This window comes from Bos indicus x Bos taurus, chromosome X (assembly GCF_003369695.1).
Source record: "Bos indicus x Bos taurus breed Angus x Brahman F1 hybrid chromosome X, Bos_hybrid_MaternalHap_v2.0, whole genome shotgun sequence".
In the NCBI taxonomy this organism is placed as follows: Eukaryota; Metazoa; Chordata; class Mammalia; order Artiodactyla; family Bovidae; genus Bos; species Bos indicus x Bos taurus.
Window position 1 is genome coordinate 94,052,010 of NC_040105.1, and position 21,994 is coordinate 94,074,003.

General features: G+C 42.1%; 2 protein-coding genes across 3 annotated transcripts in view; both read left to right on the top strand.

Moving 5' to 3' along the window:
- Positions 1 to 7,260: 7,260 nt before the first annotated feature.
- On the top strand, positions 7,261 to 19,853 carry TMEM35A (transmembrane protein 35A). Its single transcript, XM_027534321.1, has 2 exons — positions 7,261 to 7,560; positions 18,029 to 19,853. Exons 1-2 carry the CDS (start codon positions 7,441 to 7,443, stop codon positions 18,431 to 18,433), a joined length of 525 nt encoding a protein of 174 aa, XP_027390122.1. The 5' UTR covers positions 7,261 to 7,440; the 3' UTR covers positions 18,434 to 19,853.
- A 1,856-nt stretch (positions 19,854 to 21,709) lies between these two features.
- The window catches only part of CENPI (centromere protein I), an 86,440-nt gene continuing 86,155 nt past the window's right edge, over positions 21,710 to 21,994 (top strand). The window contains exon 1 of one of the 2 annotated variants that reach the window (XM_027533990.1): positions 21,710 to 21,807. The gene's annotated coding sequence lies outside the window, so the exon portion shown is untranslated. The remainder of the gene's footprint in view (positions 21,808 to 21,994) is intronic. The other variant, XM_027533989.1, reaches the window with a different exon arrangement.

A 21,994-nucleotide genomic window follows, 5' to 3' on the forward strand; every position in this document is an offset into this window, starting at 1 on the left:
TCCTATCCTTCACCATCTCCTGGAGCTTGCTCAAACTCATGTCCATTGAGTCGGTGATGCCATCCAACCATCTCGTCCTCTCTCATCCCCTTCTCCTTCTGCCCTCAATCAACATTAGGGTCTTTTCCAATGAGTCGGCTCTTCGCATCATGTGGCCAAAGTATGGGAGCTTCAGCTTCAGCATCAGTCCCTCCAGTGAATATTCAGGGAGGGACTGAATATCAGGGCCTCTGAGCCCCACTAATATGCATTAAAAACCCCTTTCCTGGTGATTTTAATGCTAGTCAAGGTTAAGGATCAATAATGATCCAAAAATATAGGCTCTGCTGTGGCTCAGACTCCATTTCTAACTGTGCCACTTAGGAAAAGATGATCTTGGGCAAATGACCTAAACTCTCTGAGCCTCAATTTCCCCCATAATGACTGAATCCACTGGGCTTGTTCCATAGGACTATTTGGAGGATTGAATGGGCTGGCATATGTAATGTACTGTAATGATACAGTGCCTAACACAGAATGATTGCTGTCAAGATGGTTGTTGTTCGGTCACTAAGTCCTGTCCCACTCTTTGCGACCCCATGGACTGCAGGATGCCAGGCTGGTAGCCAGTGATAAAATTAAGGCATCCCACTTCAGTCTACAGAGCCAGTCATCATGTTGTGACCCTATGGGAGGTGTGGGTGTTGCACACATGCTGCTGTGACTCTCAGTCTTTCAATCAGGACCACTATAACAAGGCAAATGACTCAGCAGGACATCTACTGTACATCACAGCAAACCTCTCCCATAACAAATAGGGGAAATGACACTTCTTTGGATAAGATGCAAGTAAAAGCAAATCAGAAACAAAATAATATTAATCCTCTAAGAGATCAGCCCACAAAATACCTCAAGGAAATAATGGATCACTTGAGGTTCTCAAACTACTCTTTGAGAACCACCAAAAGAATGTGAGTGATCTGTGCTATAATTGGTGCCCTCATTAGTAGTCACCCCCAAATTTCCAGAGCATTGAGGAGGTCACAATATAAAAACTTAGTATCTGCAGCCTAACGTCTCACCAATTAACACATTTATGTTAACTCTTCACTGTCTGCAGGCTTGTGAGTTTGCAATGCCTTAGGCAGTCACCATTCAGAGACCTCTACAGTTGGAGCAAAAACCTACCAATATTTAAGTGCTAGCATGTAAGGAATGAGATGGATCAAGAAAAGAATTTCTCAAGCCCTAAGAAATAACAAAGATGTCTACCTCTTTGAAGGAACAAGGTATAAGATCTCAGCTCAGTTTCAAGTTCAAGGCGAAAAATCTAGTATTCTATTTCACATTCAGAGCCAAATAAAAAATATCCATCTCAAACCAACAGCCAATATCATGACAAATGATAAAACAGAAGTTAGCAAAACAGTAGTTGTTAACAAAATGAACTTTTGGTTTCACACCTACCTTGGTTTCAAATGCCGCCTCAGGGACATTACAGGCAAGTGACTGAGCAAATTGCATAATCAGTCAAAGCCTAACAATGATAGTTGCTACTTTTTAGGGTTGCCATAAGGAATGAATTAGCTTACATGTGTAAAGCACTTAGAATGGCATTTGACACATGCCAAGTCCTCAATAAATGATAGTTCTTTACTAACTTGAAATAAAAGGCAAATGCATCCAAATGCCATGATGTGAGTTATGCTGCCACTGATGTCAGACACTGTTTGGTGTATAGGGAAAATTTGAGTAGCAGAAGTGCTTAGTAAGAGAAAAGACAAATTAACTTGTCAAGTCCTTCCTCTCTCAATAGCAATAGATTCTTTCATAATGATGATTGTTTCCCAGTAGTAACAAGCATTGGCTTTCATGCTTCTTTTTGTGTTCCAATCCTTGGTTCCTCGACACACAGTAAGTTGGCCTCCATTTGTACTCTTGCCCCAGGCCAGGCAAATGTAAGAAGCTGGTCTGTAGCTAAAGCAGGAAGATATAAAAAAGAAACAAGGTGTAAGTATTGGAAGGGAGACAAAAATCATCATTATTTGCAGATGATCTGGTTGTCTATCCAGAGAACACCCAAGGGAATCAATCGAAACCCATAGATTTAACAAGAGTTCAGAAGAGTTCAGCAGAGTGGCTGAATACCAATCAATAGTTTTCCTATAAGTCAGCAACAACTAGTTAGAAGTATAATGGAGGAAAAAATCCATTCATGATGACAAGAAAAGCATAAAATCCATAGGAATATCTTTTTAAAAAGTATAGGCCCTACACAGAGAAAACAAGGATATTTGTACATCTCTCAGCAACTAGGATTTGAATAAATGGAAATCAATACCATATTTCTGGATGGGAAAGCTAAATTTTGTACGATATCAAGGTTTAAAATTAATTATGTGTTTAATTCAATCAAGTCAAAATTCAAAGTTATTTTACCTTGATAAAGTGATTCTAAAGTTTACATAAAACAATAAAGAGGGGAGAATGGCAAAGAAATTTTAGAAAAAGAATAATAGTGATGAGAGACTTGGCTTATAAGATATTAAAATGTATACATAAGTTATAATATTTAAAATACAGTACTGTCACAAGAGGGCTTCCCAGGTGGTCCTAGTGGTAAAGAACCCACCTGCCAATGCAGGAGACAATGGTTTGATCTCAGGGTCAGCAAGATGCCCTGGAGGAGGGCCTGGCAATGCACTCTAGTATTCTTGCCTGGAGAACCCCACAGACGGAGGAGCCTGGCAGGCTACAGTCCATGGGGGTCACAAAGAGTCGAACACAACTGAAATGACTTAGCACGCATGCCTGCACATACTGTCACAAGAATCAGCAAACAAAATCAGTAGGATTGAACAGAAAGCCTTGAGACCGACCTAAAACGAAACAAGAACCTGATGATATACAATAATTTATGGCTGATTTGCATTGTTATATGGCAGAAGCCAACATCACATTGTAAAGCAATTTTCTTCCAATTCAAAAAGAAAAAGAAGCATCACAGACCAATGAGCACAGATTTCGTCAACAATATTAAATGTAAAAAAGATGAAAAACTAGAACTGCTTTAAGAAAATATAGACAAATGTTTATTCTTGAGATTGGGATGAATTTTCTAGGCAAAAATCAATGAATAAAATCACAAAAAGATTCCTAGATTTGACTCTACCAAATTTATTGACAAAGAAGAGCTCTTATGAATCAATCAAAACCCACTAACACTCAAAATAGAAATGGAAGAGGACATAAACTGAAGACATGCATACAACTAATAAATCTATGAAAATGTTCTAACACACTAATAATCCATGAAATACAAAATTCTACACAGTGAAATTGGTGAAGATGAAAACCACACTGATACTCTTGGTCCAGATCTGATGTGTAATGTGTATATATTTCTATGTTGCTGATCAGAGGGTCCAATTTTTTCCTGGAAAGCACTTTATTAATATGTACCAAGAGTCTTTTAAATATTCATATCTTTTAAATGAAATAAAGGAGTGTGCACACCAAGTAGCTTCAGTCATGTCCAACTCTGTGAACTCATGGACTATAGCCTGTCAGGCTCCTCTGTCCATGGAATTTCCCAGGCAAGAATACTGGAGTGGGTAGACATTCCCTTCTCCAGGGCATCTTCCTGATCAGGGATTGAATCCAGATCTCCTGTATAAGTAGGCAGGCAGGTTCTTACCACTAGCCCCACCTGGAATGCCCAATCAAAGAAGCAGCAACAACAAACTGAGGAACAATACAGGCCTGAGTACCCTAACAGGTGGAAGCCATGCTCTAGACTTGAGATGTTTCCCTCCTGGCTCAGTTTCCTCATTCACAAAATGGAGACAACTGATAGTACTAATCTCACAGTACTTGCAAGTCACTTAGCATAGTGCCTGGTATCCTCTAACTGATGAGTAAATGTTAGCTCTAATTAAATTTGTATATATTTGAAAACTTCATAATTTTGACCTATCATCTTCTAGGAATTTATCCTAAGAAAAAGTTCAGGAATTCAGATAAAGATATATAAGGATATGCACAGGGAAAAAACATGGAAACATCAACCATCAACATCTAGCAATAGGAGAATAGTTAAATGAATTGCAGTATCAAAAGATGCTAAAGTACTATGTGATCATTTTTTAAAGATGTGTCTGTTGATACAGAAAAAAATGCTAACAAGTTAAAAACAAAGCAGGGCATAAAGCTGACTCTATAGTAGGACCAAATTTTGAAAAACTAATTCATAAATATTTTGTACATAGACAGGTATTTAAGAAAAATGTCAGTGAAAATATCAACCCATCAAAATATTAAGAATATTTATCTCTGCACACTGGAATCATGAGTAACTTTTTCCTTATTCAGGATTTTATTTATTATTCAGTATTTTATACATTTTTATAATTAATAGTGTTATACCCAATATCATGTAATTTGAAAGGAAAATAGCATATATATATATATTTTTTTTTTTAATCAGTTACTCAACTATGTGGATGGACTTCCCTAAGTACTCATTTTACTGCCATGTTCAATGTAGGACATTTGGAAAACAAATTATCAAGACAAACATTTCATTTTGGTTTATTCTTTCCGGTTCTTTATGTATGAAGAAATTTTCTCCTAACAAATCCTACTCTCCACTATGCAACAAGCCCATTGGGAGCAGGATCTATGCCTCATTTATTTGTGTATTCCTACAGTGCCTAATTGGGCTTCCCTGGCAGCTCAGAGGTTAAAGCGTCTGCCTCCAATGCGGGAGACCCGGGTTTGATCCCTGGGTCGGGAAGATCCCCTGGAGAAGGAAATGGTAGACCATTCTAGTATTCTTGCCTTGAGAATCCCATGGACGGAGAAGCCATGTAGGCTACAGTCCACGGGGTCGCAGAGAGTCGGACACGACTGATCGACTTCACCGTCACCGTCACAGTGCCTATTTAACTTTTATGTACGTTGCAGTCACTCACTAATTTATAGGTTGAATCATAATCAGAAAAGAGTCAAAAATGCTTCCACCATAAGATATAAATGATGGCTAAAGCTTAAAGTGTTACAACTCCCCAGAACGGGCTGTGCTGTGCTTAGTCGCTCAGTTGTATCTGACTCTGACCCCATGGACTGCAGCCCACCAGGCTCCTCTGTCCATGGGGATTCTCCAGACAAGAATATTGGAGTGGGTTGCTATGCCCTCCTCCAGGGGATCTTCCCAACCCAGGGATCGAACCCAGGTCTCCCGCATTGCAGGTGGATTCCTTACTGTCTGAGCCACCAGGGAAGCCCACTCCCCAGAATAGCTGCATTTAAATTCATCAAAATTTTCCCAGTCAAGATATATAAGGCTCTGGTGCACAACAGGGGTTGTTCTAGGTATTGTGGGAGATATGCAGAAGTTGTTCCTACCTTTAAAAAGTTTAAAAATAAAATAAAATTTTAAAAAATAATAAAAAATAAAAAATATATATATATTTATTTAGGTATTTTTGGCTGTGCTGGCTCTTCGTTTCTGCACGTGAATTTTCTCTAGTTGAGGCGAGTGGCGGCTACTCTCTAGTTGCAGGTACGGGCTTCGCATTGTTATGGCTTCTCTTGTTGCAGAGCACTTGCTCTAGGGCGTGCAGGCTTAGTTGCCCTGCAGCATGTGGAATTTTCTCAGACCAGGAATAGAACCTGTGTCCCCTGCATTAGCAGGTGGATTCTTAACCATTGGACCATCAGGTAAGTCCTATTCCTACCATCTAAATGCTTACAATCATAGCTAGTTGTGGTGTGGATTAGGAAAGCAGAACAAGCAAGAAAAGAACCACATCCATTGAGGTCTCATTGTGTTAGACACTGTGCTAAGCAATTTATGAACATAAAATTCTTACAACAAACTTTTGAAGTAGAATTTTCATTCACATTTTATAAATGTGGAAATGGAGGCTCAGATAAGTGACTTATCCAAGTTTACAGTTAGTGGTAGAGTTGGGATTGAAACCCTGGACCTTCTGGGTCTGACTCCAGACTGTTCTCTCTTAATGAACACTGCCTCTCAAAAAGTTGCATCTGTGTGTGTAATTACAACATTCAGTATCAGGTAAGCGCCATATTTATGATGCAAAATATTATATAGAGAGGCAGCAGATGAATGGTTGAGAACCTGGGCTCTGGAAATGACTGCCCAGGTTTGAATTCTGTAGGGCAAGTTACTTAATTAACTTCCCTTTGCCTCAATGTCACATCCATAAGATGGGAACTCATCTAGCTCACTGATGTTGTTAAGACGAAATTAGTTAATACAAGTCAAAGGCAGTGTCTAGCACTTAGTTAACAGCCAATAAATATTGGTTACTAGAACAGGAAGTCAGAGGGAGAAATCATATCCAGCTGGGAGTGCATCAGGGAAGTCTTTATGGAGGAGGTGGCACTGAAGAAAAGGCTGATTGCTAATGAAGAGTGACGGAGCAGGGAAAGCAAATGTAGGGGAGGTGGGACATCTCAGCTTGGATGGGACCATGAGTAGAAAGGAGACGGGGTGGCAGTGGGGGTTGTTGGAAGATAAACCTCCAAAGGGGCTTCCCAGGTGGCTCATTGGTAAAGTATCTGCCTGTCAAGCAGGAGACGGGGGTTTGATCCCTGGGTCGGGAAGATCCCCTGGAGAAGGGAATGGCAACCCACTCCAGTATTCTTGCCTGGGAAATTCCATGGACAGAGGAGCCTGGTGGGCTACAGTCCATGGGGTTACAAAGAGTTGGACACAACTGAACACACACAAACCTCCAAAGAGAGGCAGAGGTCCAAATGTGGAGGGCCTTAAATGTCACTTTTAAAACTCTGAAATTAACCACTGAGCAATAGGAGCCATGAAAAAACTTGGAGGAAGAGAAAGATAAAGCTTTCTTTGGCAACAATCAAGCCTGAAAACTTTGCAGATTCATCCTCGAGTGTTACCTACTGCAGAAACTAGCAACTCCTAGGACTCATGTTTTGGTGAGGGAAAGGAAAAGGGGAGAGAAGGAGAGAGGAAGGAAAAGTGGAGAGGAGAGAGGCTGAAAAGTGAGAGTGAATAATTAAAGAACTAGAGAGATCGAAAGCGCTCCTGGGGGAAAGTGATAGAATGATCTTCCTTCATTCCTCATTTCAGAGGCAGCCCGGGGACTGAATTCGCAACATAACCTTCCCCATTTAAGACCTGAAGTTTCTACCTCAGTTTGGGACTTCGTTTAATTTCGAGACTGTGCTTTCCGGCCAGTGAGGAGCAACCGTAGGGCATTAGGACCCAGCGATTGTTGTAGTGAGAGAGGTTGAATCTCGATCTCTCAATTTTTCTCTCGAGCTCCCTCCTCTCCCTTTGTCATTCTAGCTGCCTGCTGCCTCCGCAGTGTCCCTTTAGCTCTCTCTGCGCTAAATGCCTGCGCTTTAGACCAGAGGGTGCGCAAAGCAGAACAATTAGTCCGGACCTGCCTTGGTGACCCCATGGCATCCCCTAGAACCGTAACCGTCGTGGCCCTCTCAGTGGCCCTGGGACTCTTCTTTGTTTTCATGGGGACTATCAAGTTGACCCCCAGGCTCAGCAAGGATGCCTACAGTGAGATGGTAAGTGAAGCTAACGGGTGATGAGGAGCGCACTCCGAAGGGATGGAGAGTACCTCTCCCCTTCTTTCCTCCCTGGTCCAAGGTCCCAGCCCTTTCACCCCTACCCCCACCCCGGACCCTCCCTTCTCCCCAACAACTTTGCGCTGGGAAGGAGCAGCTGGACGAGAGGGAGATCGTTTGTGGGCTAGCTGGGAACAACTGTTTGGGAGCCACTGAATGCCAGTTGGGGGAGGGGTTGCCCAAGTAAACCCTCCACCCCCAAGTAAACCCGAGGGCTGAGACCTGCGTAACACCTGTCACTGGCAGGAGCCCTTTCCTCCTTCCAGCACACCCAAAGTCCGGGCAACCAGTCTGCAAGTCTGATTGCTTCCCTTGGAGCTAAGAGTTTAGCAAGCTGGAGAGTTTATTTATCTTGGGGAAGAACAAAAGGGAAGGAGGAAAGAGCTGAGGGCGAATGGGCTACTAATACAAGCAATTTTTAGGGGCAGAGATGGTATCCCTCATCCCAGATGGGGAGCGGATGGTATTCCCCTAGCTGCCTGGGCGTGTGTCTATATCCTCGAGACAAAAGCAGATTTGGCCCAAATAAAGGTCACTGAAACCCTGCTTCTTCTTCTCTCAAGGGAAAGCTGGATGTTTTGTTTTATTTTGTGTTGTTTCTGGGCTAATCTGCAGTCTGCTTTTTCCCTCCCGCAAAATAGTCCATAATCCCCATCTTGGCTCCTGTGGATGCCCAAGGCCAGGCCCTCTGCAGGGTTTCCCCTCTGCAGAGTTCAAATCACCTGAAGGTGACTGACCAAAACATCTCCTCTGCAACCTGGGGGCTGGGCTGCACTCCCCAGCTGGGCGTGAAGAGGACTTGTTCCCAGGCTGTGGAGTAGGAAGGAGATGACAGGGGATGTTTCCAGCACTTTCTTGCTCTCTCGCTTCTCCTCCAGTCACTCTGCTTCTTCATTACCCCACCCCAGCTGAAGAGAACCTGCTTCTCATTGCTTCTGCCAGACTGCCAGTCCTGGGAGGGAACCCATTACTGGGCTCTCAAGGTCAAGAAGGAAAGGAGCTTAGGAGAGAAAAAGGAGGAGAGAAGAGGCAAGAGGGACTCCCCATTAGGGCTGAGGCAAGGAGGAATAGCCCCACACGCTGACAGTTGACAGGAATAAATCGCTCTCATGGAGCTCACTGCGGAGCCTTCCAGAGCCCCTCAACCATGAGCTGCAAATGGATGGAGCCTGGCAAATCATAGATACTCGGAAATGTTTGCAAGAACCTCTGGCTTCAGTCTCAAGGTTTAAGCTTGTGTTTCCCATGTCTCTCTCATCACAGGATCACCTTGGGGTCAGGGAGGGCAGCTAACACTCAAGGGCCAAGGGCTAGCCCCAGTGGCAAATCCTAATGCATTTCTCTTTCCCGCTTTCCCTCCTCCCATAACATTTGACCAGATGGAAATGAAATCAGGTCAAAATGAGTATCCAAGACAGCCTGCATTGGGGAGAAGAGGGGAGGGGAGAGGAGGTGGGGTAGCAGAAGCCACCAAAGGCAGAGGGAAAGGGTGGAGGGGAATTGCCACTATATTTTTATCTTGGCAGTAGTAGTTTGGCGTTAGGTTATAAATAAATGCATATGCTCTTGATTTTCTTTCCTTTTCATATATACATACATTTATATGTTTGTGTGTGTGTGTGTGCCTTAGGTATATTTAAGCTTTCCCTTTTATAGGGACATAGTACCCTTCCTCAGTGTACTCCCTGTCTCCCTAGACCCTGCTCAGCTGCTTTAGAGGCCATCCAAGCTGCACCCTAAGTACAGTGTTAGGTTCTGCAGGCAATCCAACTAAGATGGAGTCACCGGGAAGCTTCCGATCAGCTTGGCAGGCACTCAGGAGGAGAATCAGCCACAAATGGGTTTACAGTAGGTTTCTTCCCAGGGAGTGGAGCTGTCTGTTACAGTCTAGTGAAAGGCAGAATATATGAAGATTCCATATCATACAAAGGAAGATATTTAAATAGGTGTAATCTAATACAGCAGTACAGAATGATTGTGTATGTGTGTGTCTGACTCTTTGCAACGCTATGGACTGTAGCCCACCAGGCTCCTCTGTCCATGGGGATTCTCTAGGCAAGAATAATGGAGTGGGTTGCCATGCCCTCCTCCAGGGGATCTTCCCAACCCAGGGATTGAACCCAGGTCTCCCGCATTGCAGGCGGATTCTTTACCAGCTGAGCTACCTGGGAAGCCGGTGTGTGTGTGTGTGTGCGTGTGTGCTTGCACGCACAGTTCTGTGCTTAAGGGCATCTGGAGGAAATGGAAGAACTATAGCTGGGAGGTAAACATCACAGTACTAAGAAGCTTAAAGAGAATTTTCAGACTGCCCTTGTCCAGAGTTCTCTCCTGTATTGAGTATTAGGCCCCAGGCTAGAGATGGCTTTCTGGCATAGGGCCCACTGCATTGTGCCTGGGCCAGCCTAGCTTTATTGTTGAACCCATAGAAAGTGGGGACAATTCAGTTCTAGTACAAAGAAGGTGCTCAGTTTATATTCATTGAATGGCTTGGTGAATGAATGAGTCATTGTAGCATTGTCTTGGCTGGTCACCACCCTTCAGATTTCTCTGGTTGGCTCTTGATGATGCAGTTCAGAAGTCATTTCTTGCCTCTTTGAAGCAGGTTACAGCCCCTCAGGACTCCAACCAGAGATCAGCTGGGATAATGATCTGGGATTTTCTGTTTTCCATTGAGGAGTGATTCCTCTGCATTGATGGAGTTAGTCAGGTATTGACTGCAATGGCTTTTTATATAAAATCTCAAGGTGTTGTTGTTGTTATTGTTTATGATTGTTCTTTAAAACATCTCAGTGAGGTAGATTCATTTTTTAAAGTTATGCTTATTTTATTGATGGATAAACAGAAACAAGGCAAGTTTAATGACTTATCCAAGATGCTAGGCTAAGCTGCTGCTGGAGCAGAGATTAGAAACCAAATCTGTGACTCAGTATTCCCAGTAGAGGAATCATTAATGGTTACAACTGCTTTTTTGGATGTCAGAACTTACGACCGGTTCTTGAAAATATGTGGCACATTCTTTCTCCTTTTTTGGTACCAGTTCAACTGTCCCAATCCCATATTTTGGGGTTTCATTTTACTTTGAAACCAATTTTTTTTAATTTGGATTTTCTTTTTGTTCTTCTGTCAACTATTTTTTGTTGTTGTTGTTCTAAAGCCATTAGTATTCTGTTTAGGTGTTATCCCGTCCATGGAGAATCACTGCTAAAAACTAGACAGACAAATGGATATGAACTTCTTTCCTGTCTCTACTGGGGAAGCCAGGAAAGGTTAGTGGAAAGAGTACAGACTTTGAGTCATATTGGTTTGGGTTCAAGACCTGACACTCCTGAAGCGTCTGCCTCAGTTTCCTCATCTGTAAAATGAGGATAATACCTACCACAGGAGGCTGTTGTAAATATTAACTGAGGTTGCATATGGAAGAATATAGTACAGTATATGAATATGGTAGGTGTTCAAGAAATGCTCTGGGTTCAGGTGATGATATAATTGACACTATGTTATGCAGTGATTTCCTGACTAATTTGAAGGACCAGTTTAAGGGATTGAAATCAGGCATTTAAAAGAGCAGGTTGCTATTTTTACATGTGTTGGTGAACAGACCTCTATGCAATCAGCTAATATAGAAAACCTTACACTTGCTGCTGGGTAGTGCATAGTGGATCTCGTGCAGAATTTCTGGATGCCTCTCTTGAATAGCCTGTTTGGTATGTGTCACTCCATACCTCCTTCCAATTTAGCAAGTGTCACTATAGAGTACTCTAAATCCCACGTGAATGCAACACGACCGACCATTCCCTTGACTAAGTGCCTTCATTAATTCACTTGGAATTGGGAGACAGTACAGAAATGCTGTTAGGCAGTTTAACATATGAATGGTTGACTTGCTCTCTATTTGGTATTCAGCTCTTTGTAGCAGGGGTTCACTAGCAGTGGTTCTATCCTGCACGCCCAAAGGGCCACAAATGGAACAGTAAGAAAACACCAAAAATCCTGTCACATTGAAGCCAAAGGATTTTTGACCCTGAAGAAGACGCAGCAAGTCTTTGCCGCTTCTTTGCAGCCCCTCATAGGGAAGGTTTGTTGTTGATTTGAATGATTTGCTTATTTGTAGTTAAATGCCCTTCAGTATTTCCCCAGGGTTTTATTTAATGTCCACAGGTGATCTTTTATGCTTCCAATCACACTATTAATTGCATTCCAACTACATAATAAGATAGTAATTTACCAATGCTTAGACTGTTCTTTGAGGTGGTACAATATGTTTATTCCCTCAGAGAGGCGACTGACCCTGAGATGTGAAGTGACTTTGCTTAGTTTACACAGCTAGCTAGCCTAAGCTAAACTACATTGGAATTTATGCCAGGGAGCTTGTAGCTTCCAATGGCCAACAACTGTGCTTGTTTTAGAGCGACTTTTGACTGAGTGGAAGTCAGACCCTTCTCCCCTTAGATGCAATCTGGGAGGGATCCACTCTGGTTAGTAGGGTCAGGCTTGCAGCTTCCTTTTTAGGTGGGCATTATATGATAGTGGAAAGTAGAACTGCTTAAAAGGTGTTTTTATTCACATGATATTTGGCAATTACGCATGTGATGGCTTTTTATTGCATTTAAGAGATGATCTATCATCTCTTTGGCTTTTTTTTTCCCTACAGAGATTCAGGAAAATCATACTTGAGTCAGTTAATTTTTCAGCACTTATGTAGCCTTTATGATCTAATATAGCAACCAGACTGAGGTTTTTAGCCAAAATATATTTTTGTCAATGCTCTCTTCTGCTTTCATATAGTTTTCCCCTATAAATTGTATTGAAGTATAACATACATACTGAAATGTACACCTAAGCGTACAGCTCAAGGAATTTTAAGAATCCTGTGTAACCTAGATCAAGAAATAGAACATGACCAGCATCCCAGAAACTAACCTCATGGCCCCTTCCCATTAGTACCTACATCCACTCCCTGCATAAATCCTGACTTCCAACAATATAAGTTAGTTTTTTCTGTTTTTACTTGGCTGCCTCATGCAAAGAGTTGGCTCATTGGAAAAGACGCTGATGCTAGGAAAGATTGAAGGCAGGAGGAGAAGGAGACAACAGAGGATGAGATGGTTGGATGGCACCACCGATTCAATGGACATGAGTTTGAACAAACTCTGGGAGATAGTGAAGGACAGGGAAGCCTGGCATGTTGCAGTCCGTGGTGTTGCAAATAATCAAACATGACTGAGAGACTGAACAGCAACAAATAAATGGAATTATACAGTATATTAGCCAAAAAAAATTTTTTTTCGTTTGCCTAACTGGTATAAGTGAACTAAAGTGGAACAAATTATTTGCCCTCTCTTCCCATTTTGTCCTGTTAGCTGGCTTGGATGGGTAGTTAACTGTAATCGAAGATGAGTATTATTAGACAGTTGTGAGGTGTTCAAGTTTAATGTAATTAATATGAGATCATGAACCCTGGAGTGTTGTGAAGACTAAATGATAAGAAGCAAAAAGATATGACTAAAGAAAGGTTCCATATACGTTTGATTCATGTCTGAATCATACCATCTCATACTATACAAATGAACGGGCTTGAAACATTGCTATTATCATTAAAGTAATTACTGTGGCTTGCAAATATATGGATTTCTAATTGTGTGCTTCAGTAATGATAAAATATGTGTATGTGGCCCTTGGTTGATGCTATGATGTTATGATTCTTTGACCAAATCTCCAAAATGCTCATTTAATTTCAAAAGGGGGGAAACTGAGGTAATACAATACTTAACTAATTTTCTCCAAGCAATTTAGGGGCAAAACTAGAATTGGAATTTAGCTAATATGGATATTTCTGGATGACTGTCTTTGACTAAAGGTATTTGAAAAAGTTGACTAAACCCTTCTCTCTCCTTTTACTATAAGGAAACTATGGTTACAGGGTCTGGGTCATGGCAATGAAAAAGAAACAGACCTATACAAAGTCTGCAAGAAAGAAACAGACCTAACAAAGTGAACTGGGAGAGCCTTTTGAGAGAGTGACTCAGTTAACTCTTTATTCTTACTGTCACAACAATTAAAGTCTTTAGAGATCTAATTACTATAGACATGTGACCCTTCTATTAGAATTGAGGTGACCTGGCCCAAGTCTTGTGGGGGCTGGCAATAGTAGGATACTTTTGATGTCTCTATCCTGTTCCACAGGAGAAAGAATAAAGGGCTTCCTATACTGTCAAGACCCTATCCAAGCTGAGTCCCATCTCTAACAAGTTAGACATTCACTGTCTGGAGTCCTGGAGAAGAGACGCTATCTGTACCTACTCAGCTTTGAACCAAAGATGTGATGAAATGACTTATCCACATGCAGTTTCCTCTTGAGAAAAGAAGGAAAGAAAGAGGCAACTGCTGCATACAAATATCCACAGCTGCAGTTCCAGAGGTTAGATAAACTGAAAAAGTAATATGGAGTTATACCAAATGGAGAGAAAAGCGTTCATCGAGGCCATAGGAACTTGATTTAAAGACCTGGAATTTGGCCTAAAGATTCTACTATAGTGTAGATAAAAATCTATTCTTCAATGATGGGTGGTTAGCCCTAGGCAAAACAAAGGAATGTTTCCAGAAGCCACTCAGTCACCATCTAGAAATCTTCGCTCTGAACTGATTGTAAGAAAATCATCCTGCTTCCTGTGTTTATTATGTTAGAAGGTTACACTTAGGATTTAGGATCTGCCTCTTGGGGAGCTTTGTGTTGCTAATTAGAAAAAGTCCAACCTTCAGAGTGATAAGAAAAACTCTTGGGTCTAGATTTCTTCCCCTCATGTCCCCTGCTACCATCACTAGAGTGTAGAGAGACAGAGAGTTAGCAGGTGGCATCTAGGCTAATAGTGAGAGGAAACCACCAGATGCCCTATCCCTTGACTCAACTCTGATCCATATGTGTCTAGCTCAGTTAAACCCAGAGTTTTACTCTTCCTACTGGTCAACCTCTCCTAATTTCTCTCCGAAAATCCCTGATTTAACCTAAAATGAGAAGGAGGAGGAAGGACTGATACTTTGAGTTTTCTTATATGCTCAGTAACAGGGTAGGGACTAGAGGTGAATGAAGTGAAAGTTGCTCAGTCATGTCCAGCTCTTTGTGACCCCATAGACTGTAGCCTGCCAGGCTCCTCTGTCCATGGGATTCTCCAGGCAAGAATACTGGAGTGGGTGGCCATTCCCTTCTCCAGGGGATCTTCCCAACCCAGGGATCAAACCTGGGTCTCCTACATTGCAGGCAGATTCTTTACCATCTGAGCTACCAAGGAACCCAAATTATTTGGAAGCTTCAAGAGTCAGATCAGATCACCAAAAATGAGAATGCTGTGAGCAAGGAGATCAAACCAGTCAGAGGTGAATAAAGGTAAATAAAGACAACTAAGACAGGATCTGACAGGGCCAGTGTTAGGAAGAGGTGTGAGGCAGGGTCATACAAGTGCAAAATTGGATCCTGCTTCTGTTTAAAGTTGTGATTTTTTTGTGTGTGTGGATATTATTAACCTTAATCAATGAGTGTTTTGGTGCCTTCTTAAATTTTGTACTCAGGGGACATAGCCTAACTCATTTCATCTTAGTCCCAGCTTTGCTCAGGAAAATGAGACTCAGAGAAGCAAGTAATTTGCCCAGGGGGCACCCAACTAGAAAGTAACAGAGATAGAATTTGAAGCCAAGCTTGTTTGAATCCAAACCCATGCTTTTTTTTAAAAAAATCTAAACCATGGATCTTAAAACAGTACTCATAAAGGATTATCTTGTGCCACTCATGATAATTAGTCCATGAAATAAAGGTGCATTCACTAGAGAAATGACTTAACATTCGTTCCAAACTAGAGTGTGTGAACATTATTCTAAGCACCAGATGCTCCCAACAGGTCAAGTTGGCTTTCTGCCTGATTCTTGTAATATTTGTCTTGCATCTGGTGCTTTTGACTATTCTCTTCTTAAAATTCTTGGCCCTTATGACCCTATCTCTCCTGTGTTGCCTCCTACTTTTCTAACCACACTTGCCTCTGTCTATGTTGTGGATTTCTCTTCTTTCTCCCCTTATTAAAATGTCTGTCACACAAAATTTCCCACTGTATACATTCTACCTGGGAATACTGATGACTATCAATTCTGTATCTTTACCTCAGATCTCTATTACTGAGTTGCCTATGAGACAGCTCCACTTAGAGATGTCTTAGAGATAACTTCAACTAAAAAACTCCAAATTGAGTTCCTCATTCCTTCTTGCCTCTTCCCCCTCTTCTTCCGTATGCAGTCTTGACTTCTCCCTTTCCCTCCGTGGCCACATCTGATAAAACATCAATTCCTATTGACTTTGCATTCAAAGTATCCTTGACTCCATCCCTTCCCTCTATCCTTATTGTCCTTACTCTAGTCCAGGTCTCTCACCTGATCTCCTCACTTCCCGGCATACCTCTCCCAATCCATCCCTGATGCTACTTCCAGAGAGATCTTCCTTAAATGCAAATTATGTTGTTCTCTTGGCTTATAGGATAAAGTCCAGCTCCACAATGCAACACTCTATGATCTGATTCATATCTGTCGTCTCTGTCTCATGTCTCCCCCTTACCTCTCCCTCCCCCAACCTATGCTGAGCTGGGGCAGTGTTTGAAATACACCAGTCTATTATGTCCTACAGGGCCTTTACTCATCTAGCTTCCTCTGCCTGTACTGCTCTTCCCTTATTGATTCTGCAAACACCTGCTTTTCTTTAAGATTACATTCTAGCTTTTCTCAGTCCCCATCTAGGGAAATTTGACCACTCCAGTGCATCTCCACTGTACCTACGACCATAATGCTACATTGTATTTATGTACTTCCATAACTTTTCTTCCTATAAATGCAAACTTTAGGAAGGCAAGGTTTTGAATGATTGAAATCTGTATCCAGAGTACCAAGCACAATGCTTAGCACAAGGAGGCGCTTAATAAATATTGAATGAATTAATGGATGCTTCATGAAAACAAAGTACTGGGCAAAACCAGGAAAAAACAGATTTGATAAAATCTCATCAATTTACTATAAGATGAGGATTGGGTCCATCTGAATAGTGAAAAATATTATTATCTATTACTCTAAGGTCAGTAAAATTCTATTATTTGCAATATAACCAGTGCCTCCCTTCTTTGTTCCATGATATCTGCCTTTGGGCTACAATTAGACCTTATACAGTACTCTATTATATACCACTAACCATGCTGCTTCCATGATGTTTTTATGCATGTTTCCCCCTACTAGAACAACAGTTTCTTGACCCTGTTATATTCATCTCTATATCTCCATCACATAATCCATAATAGGTATTCAATAAGTGTTTACTGAATTAAAATTAATCAGTGCCTTGTAAAAGCCCAGGGATTTATGTCAATGACCATAAGAATGATTTTTGGCTTACTATATCTTAAAGATATATAAGGGGCTAACATTTGCATACATTTAAATTTTTCTATTTGCTTAGCACACTTAAAAAAAAAATTTACAGATTTCACAAATGTAAACTCCGACTCAGATATTTTTTGAATTATCAAAAATTCCAAATTAGGGAAGTCCAAATTAGTGAGGCTTTATTGTCTTGTTTCATTTTTGTTGTTGCTCATATGCATCTGCGTTTGGACAAAGTAGGCACTGGAAACGGAGAAGGCAATGGCACCCCACTCCAGTACTCTTGCCTGGAAAATCCCATGGATGGAGGAGCCTGGAAAGCTGCAGTCCATGGGGTCGCTGAGGGTCAGATACAATTGAGTGTCTTCACTTTCACTTTTCACTTGCATGCATTGGAGAGGGAAATGGCAACCCACTCCAGTGTTCTTGCCTGGAGAATCCCAGGGACAGGGGAGCCTGGTGGGCTGCCATCCGTGGGGTCACACAGAGTTGGACACGACTGAAGTGACTTAGCAGCAGTAGCAGCAGGCACTGGAAAATGTGGATATGGCTAATCTGTACCAGTTTTCATGGGCCCAATGAATTTTCTTCTAAATTCTTAATGTTGTTTATGATTTATAATCAGAAAAAAAATTTTTTCAAGGGTGTTTCCACTGCAGGGGGCCTGGGTTTGATCCCTGGTCTGGAACTAAGATCCCAAATCCCCATTGCTGACACTCACGCTTGGCAGAAAAAAAAGTGTTTTTAAACTATAAAGTCAAATTCTGTTACCTTTGATGGTGTTACTAAGGATTAAATCACAAGGATCTCAGCAGATTGCTTGCTTTTTTCCCTTTATTATAAGATTTTTATTTAGGGGACATGGTAGATAAAGAACAGGACACCCTTGACTGGTGTGGAAAGGGAATAGTGGAGAAGAAGGACCTTGCTTGTGTGCTCTTCATTCTAATGGTAAAATCATGGTTAATGCAGCGATTTATTTCTTTATGATATTCCACTCTAGAAACGTGCTTACAAGAGCTATGTGCGAGCCCTCCCTCTGCTGAAGAAAATGGGGATCAATTCCATTCTCCTCCGCAAAAGCATTGGTGCTCTTGAGGTGGCCTGTGGCATTGTCATGACTCTTGTGCCTGGGCGTCCCAAAGATGTGGCCAACTTTTTCCTCCTCTTGCTGGTGTTGGCGGTCCTCTTCTTCCACCAGCTAGTCGGTGATCCTCTCAAACGCTACGCCCATGCCCTGGTGTTTGGAATCCTGCTCACCTGCCGCCTGCTGATTGCCCGCAAGCCTGAAGACCGGTCTTCTGAGAAGAAATCCTCGCCTCCAGGGAATGCGGGGAGTGACGGGAATACCGAGGAGCAGCCGTCCTTATACGAGAAGGCCCCTCAGGGCAAAATGAAATTGTCGTAGGAGACCAGAAGTGCAAAAAATGGACCTTCCAGGCAGTTGCCTCCATGACACCCAGGAAGATGTCAGTGTGTGTTTTTCATTTGATTTATTTATCTTGGGGGAAAAGTGACACATATAACCTGCAAGTTGATGGTCCTATTGGCTTGTGTACACCTATACCCTAAAATGACCTCCCCACATAGACGTGTGTGCACCACCTTTAATCACTCTGGGGCAACTCTCACATCTTGCTGCATGTACATGTATATGGCTAACTATTGAAGTGTATTTGTGAGATGGATTCCAGCAAGCATGTGACTGTGAGATTATGTGTGGGTAAACGTTACTTACTCTGTGTGTGTGTGTGTGTGGGTGTGGGTGTGTGTATGTGTGTGTTCGCATGCATGTGTGAAGGAAAAGGCTCTGATCTTGAACTAATCCTGCATAGGTATCCTTTCCTTTATAGACTGATTCTAGTAAAGGCAGAATAAAACAAATCTCCTATAAAGAGAATCCCACTTACTTCTTGGTATAAAACAAACTATGTATTCCCATGGGATACAGGGATGCCTCATTAGATTAAGCTGAAAACTTAAACCTCCCGCTTTAGGAAAAAGTTCCTTCAATTTGAGACACTGAGTTACATGTAAAATGAATTAACCTCTACTTTAAAAGTTGTTTAAATTGTAAATACTCCATATTGAGTTTAATTAAAATAAGGGAAATAATGCAGTCAGTAGATAGTCTAATTCTTCAAGTGATAAAATTGGAAGTTTCACCTTGCCTTTGTTGGAGCCCAGCCTACTAAGCTCCTTTATTCACAGTTTGAAACTGAAACAATAAACTTGTTATCAGACATCTGTTTTGGATTTTCTTAAGCCAAAAGCTGCCTCATTTCCACTATTCTCAGCAGCTAACCAGGATTTGGCAGCTGCTCCACTGTTGCAGTTGAGGGAGCAAAGATTAGTCCTGTTACAAGTCTGTGAATCTCCAACTCTAGCTGTTCTCTTCAATCATCTGAAATTTGACAGAGGAGCTGTATCCAGTCTTTCCTGCCAATCAGATTCACTATTCTTACTGAATTTTCACTGAACTTTGCTAGTGTAAGCAGAGATCCAAGTTACCCCCATGGTTGTCTCCTCTACTACACCTCTTTCAGTGGGTGGAGTTTAGCTGGGGGAAGGACATTCAATATGGGTTAGTCGGATTGAGCAGTATGAAAATTTGCTTTCTTCATTATATACTGCTGCTTCTCCTTGTTAGATGTGCTCTGATGGTTTAAATATCATTGTGCCAGGGATGGGGAAAGGGGTGGGGGTGTTGTGTGTGGGGAGTACAAATTAATGTATTTTCTTCAGTGTCATTGTTCTTGTTAATTGATACCTCTCTGTCTTATTTCTCTCATTCTTTCAAAATAAACATTTTTGAAGTTTGGAGGAAATAGTCTGGACAAATAATGAAAGTCTAGAAAGAAAGTGTCATATCATGGGATTCAGGCTGTTTTATTTTTGAGTGGATGTGGGAGGAAAATAAAGACAAGGGGGAGCACAATAATATACTAGTGAGGTTACAAACTTTCTAATCTCATTTAAATGGTTCACTCACAATTTTGTGATGTCAGCACATGAAACAGAAAGCCACAAAATTAAGATCTCAATACAATTCCCAGGTTTGGTGGTGCCAAGGGAAGGTTGAAGAATGATTTCACACAAAAAAAATTGCAGATGAATAAATAAAGATGAGCCAGCGTGTCTCACTATATATGTACTCACAAACTTGCACAAATTCCAGTGCCACAGACTTGTCACATTAGGCAAATTATTTTACCACTCAGGGCCCCAATTTCATTTACAAAACAAGGTGATTGAAGGCTTAAATTCTTTCCAATTTACATATGAGTCTATGAAATGATTAAAATTATGAAAATGTGTCTCAAGAATTTTTCAGTTTTACTAGATAAGGAAGAGCAGCTATCATAGAAAATATTGAAGTCCGTTCTCATGCATGATTAAACACGAGTTCTTGAAAGTACTTTGAAAACCATGTAAGATGTGTCAAATAACCATTTTTGCTGTTCAGTTCAGTTGCTCAGTCGTGTCCGACTCTTTGCGACCCCATGAATTGCAGCACGCCAGGCCTCCCTGTCCATCACCAACTCCCCGTGTTCACTCAAACTCATATCCATCGAGTTGGTGATGCCATCCAGCCATCTTATTCTCTGTCGTCCCCTTCTCCTCCTGCCCCCAATCCCTCCCAGCATCAGAGTCTTTCCCAATGAGTCAACTCTTCGCATGAGATGGCCAAAGTATTGGAGTTTCAGCTTTAGCATCAGTCCTTCCAAAGAACACCCAGGACTGACCTCCTTTAGAATGGACTGGTTGGATCTACTTGCAGTCCAAGGGACTCTCAGGAGTCTTCTCCAACACCACAGTTCAACAGCATCAATTCTTCGGCGCTCAGCTTTCTTCACAGTCCAACTTCCACATTTTTGCTGTAGTCTTTCCCAAATACATCAACATAATCTGATTCTTCATCTCTCCCTAAGATTGCAAAGTTTCCTCCCACAGTTTTGCCTACAGTTTATGGGGTTTTTTTGGCCTCAAAAAAATCTGTGAGAGTCACTAAATTTTTATCTTTTCTCGCCACTCCCCACTCTAAGAAGATTAAGCCAGGGACTAATCTCAGGTCTCAGACTAAGCCCTTGTTGCTGTTTTAGCCAGTGTCTGTAAAGTCCATCGATTCCTCAAAGTTAGGAACCTTTGCATTTTGATTGGCCAGCTACGTACAAGACGCCGTTTCCAGCAAACCCTCGAAGGTATACATGCCCATTCTCGGTAAAAAGAAGGCCGATTCAGCTGTCCTTTCCTCTCACCTCCTAGAGACAGCTTCAGAGGTCTCAGGCCCTTTAGCTTAATTCTCTTGCCCAGCAAGGGAGAACAGCCTTTATTGAGAAGTTTGCAGTTTCATATTTTTCTACAAAGTCCCGACATTTGGAATCAGCCTGAGCAAAAGGATCACTATAAGTGGTCTTGTTAAATTCAAGAACCGAGACACTAATCGTTTTGTTTTACGCACAGTGACGAATGCGAACAATATTAGAACAAGGGGAACGTCAGCCAATCAGCTGATTTCAGCAGCAACCGCCGACTTGCTGCGCGTCCCCGGGCCCTGGCGGGTGTGGCGCGCGGCTCTGAGGAATTGAGTTTGCGTCAGCGTCAGCGCGCGCACCGCCTCGCGCCAGTGAGCTGTGACTCAACCAATCAAGCTTCAGCAGAGCACGTGGCTCCGCCCCGCCGCCTCCCGCGTCCCAGCGGAAGCGCATGCGCGGGGTGGGGCCCGTTTATTTGAATCCGAGAGGTGGAACCCGGAGGATTTGGGATCGCGGAGTGTACGAGGTGAGGTACTTTTAGACACACAGCAAAATGGGAGCCCAGGTACCGAAGAGAATTAATCTCCTGATTTCTGAGCAAGGCAGTCCTCCAAGGTGTCGGGTTTCCCCTAAACCAGGAATCTGCCCAGTGGGTCCGTGGTCGCGGCCAGGTTTGCTTCCTGTTGACACAGGCTGTGAGAGGGGAGTTCTTG

Coding starts and splice junctions, on each gene's coding strand:
- TMEM35A (XM_027534321.1), top strand. CDS start 7,441: ATGGCATCCCCTAGAACCGTAACCGTCGTGGCCCTCTCAGTGGCCCTG. Junction 7,561..18,028: donor AGGATGCCTACAGTGAGATG/GTAAGTGAAGCT, acceptor ATTCCACTCTAG/AAACGTGCTTACAAGAGCTA.